This window comes from Gossypium arboreum, chromosome 11 (assembly GCF_025698485.1).
Source record: "Gossypium arboreum isolate Shixiya-1 chromosome 11, ASM2569848v2, whole genome shotgun sequence".
Classification (NCBI taxonomy): domain Eukaryota; kingdom Viridiplantae; phylum Streptophyta; class Magnoliopsida; order Malvales; family Malvaceae; genus Gossypium; species Gossypium arboreum.
Window position 1 is genome coordinate 65340006 of NC_069080.1, and position 6491 is coordinate 65346496.

General features: G+C 34.7%; 1 protein-coding gene across 1 annotated transcript; it reads right to left on the reverse strand.

Moving 5' to 3' along the window:
- Positions 1-382: 382 nt before the first annotated feature.
- Positions 383-6279, reverse strand: LOC108467508 (bifunctional aspartate aminotransferase and glutamate/aspartate-prephenate aminotransferase-like). Its single transcript, XM_017768141.2, has 10 exons — positions 5676-6279; positions 4748-4982; positions 4512-4605; positions 4268-4371; positions 2793-3041; positions 2598-2711; positions 2390-2473; positions 1061-1231; positions 810-923; positions 383-650 (listed from the first exon to the last, which is right to left on the reverse strand). The coding sequence occupies exons 1-10, from the start codon at positions 5807-5809 to the stop codon at positions 510-512; spliced, it is 1440 nt and encodes a 479-aa protein (XP_017623630.1). The 5' UTR covers positions 5810-6279; the 3' UTR covers positions 383-509.
- Between the last annotated feature and the right edge of the window lie 212 nt (positions 6280-6491).

Consider the following 6491-nt stretch of genomic DNA (forward strand, 5'->3'; position numbering starts at 1 on the left):
CTAAGTAAAAAAAAAAAATTCTGCTGACCCTTGTTGCCATTGTATCAAAGCCACCATTTCAAGTTTTGGGTTCAAGGTTCTTGGTAAAGTTTATTGACATCGTAATGGAGGAAATGCATGGATGGAAGAAGAGAATTCTTGACATTAGAGATTAATGGTTTTAAAGCTAAAGTCAACAGTTTCAGGCTATGCTAGAATATTCAAGTTGGGCAGCAATATTATTAATATTGCCATAAAGGGAAAGGGTAGGCTTGCTTCTCCTTAATTCTGTACCATCTAACTAGCTAGTGAATTCATTCCTTGGAGCACTACATCTAGTTAGCCTACAATGAAATATTCCTTTGGGAACATTCTCATCTCAGGAGCGATACAAGTATGACAATTATGGAAGAGAACCGAGAAAAACCAGAGTTTATTAAAAAAAAGCTTATTAAAACATAAAAAATTCAAATCCCAAAACAAAATACAACCAACAATTACAACATGCTAAATGATATATAATTCATGTGTTAAACAGGAACAGCAGGCCTGAGGGAGATGAGTGCTTTCTTAATTCTCTCAAAAGCAGCTTGTAAGGTGGTGAGGGATGCTGCATATGATATCCGAATGCAGCTATCATCCCCAAATGCATCTCCAGGGACTAGTGCAACCTGTCAATAATTTGCAGCAGTCTTTGATTATTTCATCTTCAACATTAATCACGGTATTATTCAATCAGTTCCCAATAATGTCCATGAAAAACAGCCGAGCCCTTCTTAATCACTTCAAAAAGAAAAAAGAGTCCTGAAACAGCATTCAACAAAACATACCTGAGCTTTGTCCAGGAAGTATCGACAAAGTGACTCCGAATTTTTGATTTTGCCAAAGCCCTCAGCTTCTATTCCGTAGTAGGAGCTGAAATCAATGAATAGATAGAAAGCTCCCTGCAAACCAGAAGTCGTGCAAGCAAGAAACATGTTAATTGAAGAGCTAAATATCTAACACTGAACAAACTGAGAAGTACATAAATGAGGTTTCTTTTTTCTTTTGGTAATAAGAGACTCTGCGCCAATAGCGGTACCTGAGGTTCTGATATCTTAACACCTTCCAATTCCCCAAAGCTCTTAACCAAGAAATCTCGCCGTTCCCTGAATGCTTTCACCATGGTGGAAATTGCTTCCCCACCAGCATAGCCCAAGCCTAATGCGGCAACTCCTGCTTTTTGTGCTATACTACTAGCTCCTGAAGTGGACTGAGAAACATAAACCGCATTAAGGTTTAGTTTTCCACATATCAATTAAACTACTGAAACCACACATTTAATTAATGAATTGATGCGCATATAAGTACACTAATAGATATATCAACGTATTGGCACTAATTGATCTATTTGTATTCCATTGCCTTATACTTTATGAGGTCAGTAATTACAATTCTTCTCAATATACAGATATTTAGAGGTGCCCATCTAGCACCATCAACTCAAGCATACTCGGCATTTTTTCTTCTTTCCTTTTAACACTTGCAAACCAGGATAAGTGAAACATGATCGTTATGTTAATTAATGACATAAATTTTTACTCTCTCCATACAAAAGCAATTTTAGTTTTCAAGCACAGTCTGAAAATCTCATTCACATGAAATTTGAGGACATTTCTAGCCCACCTCCCAACCTAATTTGGCTCAAATGTTCTCTTTATTCACATTGCTTTCTCGGTCAACTTAAAAAATACTTTCCTAGCATTTGGTCAATAGATGGTTCAGTATTTTATTGAAGTCCACGATCACAATAACAAGTAAGTTCATCCTATATTGTCTTTTTGAAAACCGCATTAACTGCTGCATAGCTTCAACTCTAAAGTATCAAGTGAATGAACAAAATTTTAAGGGCATGTAAGATAAGCTTTGGCTCAAAACTCTTCTGCAGCTAGGAGCAAAATATAAAAATGTAGAAACATTGAATAACTTGAACAAGTATTGAAGTATTAGGAGGTTCAAACTAAACATATCCAGTAACCTTTTTAAATCTTAGATAAATGTGCACATGCCATGTTCCAAGATATACAACAAGCCTTACCAAGGAAATTGACAACTAAATCCTAATTGTTTATTCTTGTGAACAACATTGAAATTTACCACAATATTCAGATACTTGACCAGTACATGTCAGAGATTATTATTGGCTGCATCTATATCCCACAGTCCCCAATATACCACACAGCTAATCCAAGAAAAAATGACAAATCTTCTGATCATTATATGTATCAGACTGGCAACAAAATCCACTAGATCTCCAATAAAGTTCTTCTCAGGGTTTATTATAAGCAAAGGCAGTAACTTGTTGCACTAATGCATGCAGGATGTAGTTTGCTTTACCAAAAATGAAAATGACAAGTATAATGCAACATACCTGACTCTGGATCTTATTACATGCTGCAACAAAGTGTTTAGGTCCAGCAATGTATCCAAGTCGCCAACCAGTCATCGCAAAAGCCTACATGTCATCTTCAAAATGTCAATCCTCAAAATGAACACAGAAGGAACTACACCAATGTTAAGCATGGAAAATTCATCAATTCAGTAGAAAATTAACCAAGTTTTAAATGCAATTGAGTTACCTTGGAAAAGCCATTGACTGTTAGAGTCCGCTCCCACATGCCTGGCAATGATGCAAAGCTTGTGTGAGTCGCCGGTGCATAGATTATATGCTCATATATTTCATCAGACAGCACCTAAATAAGCCAATAACAAAAAAGCTCAGTGTTTGAGTATCAGCATAGCATGCCTGAGATTTCTGTCTATATTAATAGTACCAGAAGCCTGGGATGCTTTGCTACAATTTCTGCAATTTTTTCAAGCAGTTTCTTAGGGTAAACAGATCCAGTTGGATTTGATGGAGAGCATAGGACCAACAGTCTTGACTTTTCAGAGATTTTAGACTCAAGGACCTCTGGATCCAATAGAAAATTGTCACAGATGAGTGTCGGAAGAATAGTAGGTGTTGCGTCAGCCAGCCTTGCCATTTCCGGGTAACTCACCCAATATGGAGCAGGAATTATTACCTGAAATAAATTATGTGTTCATAATCAAGTCACCTCTTATCACTCTACTTGCTGGAAGCATGATTATGAGTAACTAATTAAGGTTACTCGCAGACATACATTTGGAAGAAAGATCTAACACCATGACAGGAAATAATCGTTCTGGCATGAAGGAAAATATTATAATATTTATAAATTTTATATTATTTTCTTACATATAGGTTATTTTAATGTATGTGGTTTCCTATCCTCACTTTATTGACAAAGCTAGGGTAATACTTGATCTATTTCATCCCAAGCGTTTCAAAATAATATCGTATTTCTATTGCCTAAATTTGTAACCTAGCAACTTGAAGTTAAACATGTATGGTGTAACTGAAACCTTGATAGCATAATCGATGAAGAAATTTGGTCTATGATTTTCACTACAAAGTGGTAAACCAATAATCTCTTATTTCAGATTTGATACTGTAATCAATCAATTTAACAGATCATCAAACATAAGCTTTTGTTGTAGTAAAAGCATACTGTAATTTTAACAATGGTTAAGTTTGGAAACATGAGCTTCAAAGGTTATTTCATTTTGGTTAATTCTTCATATTATTAAGGATGCATTCAATATACAAAAGCGAAATAAGATGCAAAGTAGAAGGCACCTTTGGTATTCTTTGATGAGAATATAGTTTTCAAACACACTTCAATATGCAATCTGAAACTATGGTATTTGAATGTAACCCCTTCAATATGCAATCTGAAACTATAGTATTTGAATGTAACCCCTTCGTACATATTGAAAGTACTAGTACAATTTACCTAACAAATGAAATTCAAATGTGCAATCCCTGTTCATGTTCCCAAACATAACTAATATCAGTTGTCTTACTCAAAATGCTCAACTAATAGGACAAAAGTCATACACAGCATTCGTGTCCACATTTAATTTTTGTTCTGAAGGAACAATGAATCAATGGAAAGGATTCCAGCTTCCAAAGAATATGCACTCAATTCAAAGGTAAATATGCCATCACTAGAAAGTCCCCAGCTCTATGAACTGTGATTTGATCAAAGATGTAAGAGAAAGAAAGCAAAATAAGTAAATATGGCTCAGAATTGAGTGAAAATGTGAAAAAAGGAAACACATCTACAGTAGTAATTTCACAACTAAGTCAAAAGAGGGGGAGGAGGATTTCTTAAAGCATATTCCAAAATGTTTTATGGTAAAGGTTGTCAAATAAAAAAACCAGTACCTCATCCCCAGGAGAACAAACTGCAAGAACTGCTTGAAGGATACTCTGTTTAGCACCATTACTGACCACAATTTGATCATAAGAATAAGAGATTCCATTCTCCTCTAAAATAAATTAAAAGGAAATAAGTAAAAAGTACTAGAAAGTATCAAAAAATGAGAAACGATGCCTCATCCAAAGGTAAACGCACATCAAATTTACACTTGTTACATCAAAAAATCACTTGCAAAACATATATAGTTACCTTTTAGCTTATGACAAATTGCCGTACGAAGTTCCAAAGTACCTGCATTGGGAGTGTACCTTGTGTAACCTTCACGAATAGCATTTATCCCAGCCTTACTTTCAGAAACAAAAAAAAAAATGAAGTACAATAAATTAAAATACTAATTAGTGGAAGAAGAAAATCTAAACTAAAAGATGTCAAAACTTAAAACAGAGAAAACAAGGATCCAAGATGGACTAGAAACATTATTGCACCTCAGCTATGATGGCTGGTGTATCAAAATCAGGCTCTCCAGCAGCCAATCGAATAACAGGGACACCAGCTTGTGCAAGAGCAGTTGCATGATCAGTTATAGCCACTGTCTTTGAAGGCTTCACAGAGTTAACTCTAGGGCTCAAAGAGATATCAAGTTTCACTTGGTCGCTGCTACTCTCTGTCTTTGACATTGCAGTTATTCTATATGAATGTTGTTTAGAAGTCTCAACAGATCTGCCAAGAAGTATATACAACCAGACAATGAAATTCTCTAATATATCCAGTGCTCCCTTCTCCCTTTGGGAAATAATTAAGACTTTTGAGACAACTTTTCTTTAATTCTCACACAAACAAAAAAATGCCAGCACAAAATGTTTTCCTTGTTTAATCTTCAAGTTTATAGATAGTGCCACAAAGGGAAGTTTCTTAAATTAAAATGGTTCTGCAACTTCAATGAATCAGCTTAAGGAATGGAATAAACTAAGAATAAAGATGTTTCTCTTTACACTTCCATTAAAAAAAAAAAAAGACAATACTCATGAAACCACTTCCATAGCAATCTCGTAGAAAATATTTAATAACATATGTTTCTTTATTTCAATATTCCATGTTCTCTTATACAGCGGATGATATCAAAACAGAATAAACGAAAATTGATTTGACCAACAAATTAGTGTCTCTGCAGATTGCTAAGGATAAACTAAAATCTGCAAAAGAAGCAAAGAAGCTAACATTGAGGCAGTGTCAAGTAAAATCTGCAAATGCATCAGTGATTCAACTGATGATCCAGAATCAAATTTCTGCATTTTCTTCAATGAACTGAATAGACAGATTATATGTTAAATGCAATCACAACCCAAAATTGCTCCCCCTAGAATTTAAAAAAAAAATGCTAGAAACATTAAGATGCCGGAAAAAGGAACTTACTTTAAGGAAAGATTAGTAAGAGAGGAATGGAAAGACACGGAAACGGAGGCCTTGGAAGCAGAATGTGATCCCAAAAATTGGGAGTCGAAGCCAACACCGGAAATTCCTGTTGAGTTATGAAGAGAAACTGCCATTTGTACGAAGATTGAAGAGAAAACAAATTTTGGGCAAGAGGAGGAGGTTCCTCAGTGAAATAAATAAAAACAAACTCAAAATTAGTCCAGGAAAAATAAGGGGATGGGGGTTGGTGGGAGAACAAGTGGGCTTAATAGTTTATTATTTTATCTCCCTTAATGTTGGAAAGTGAGGTATGGTTGGTTTAAAGTAATAAGGTGGAATTTGAAGGCTTGAAATTTACATCAATCAATGGCGATGAAAGGAGAAAGGAGAGAGATGGGTAGGTGGAAGGATGCTAGTGGGAGCAAACAGTGGAAGTGAAGTCGGGAATTGACCCAATTCCGGGTATGCTGGTTGGCCAACAACTCCATCTCTCCTCGCTTATCACCTTGTACCTTACCCACTCCCTTTCAAACGATTTAAACTGAAATTAATTAATAATAAATTGAGAAACTTGTTTGGGTATAAAACGAAATCTGAACCACCTAACCATATTAAAGGGCAAACTATATATACAGTCAATTATAAAAAAATTCATTTTAAGGCACCCAAAATAAAAAATTTACAATTTAAACATTAATATTATATTTTTAAAATATTTTAATCACTCATTTTAACGAAAAGTTGATATGACAGTTAAAAATTAGTATAATAACAAATATAACTTTTAAATTTTTATATATTAGTAATTCAGTCATA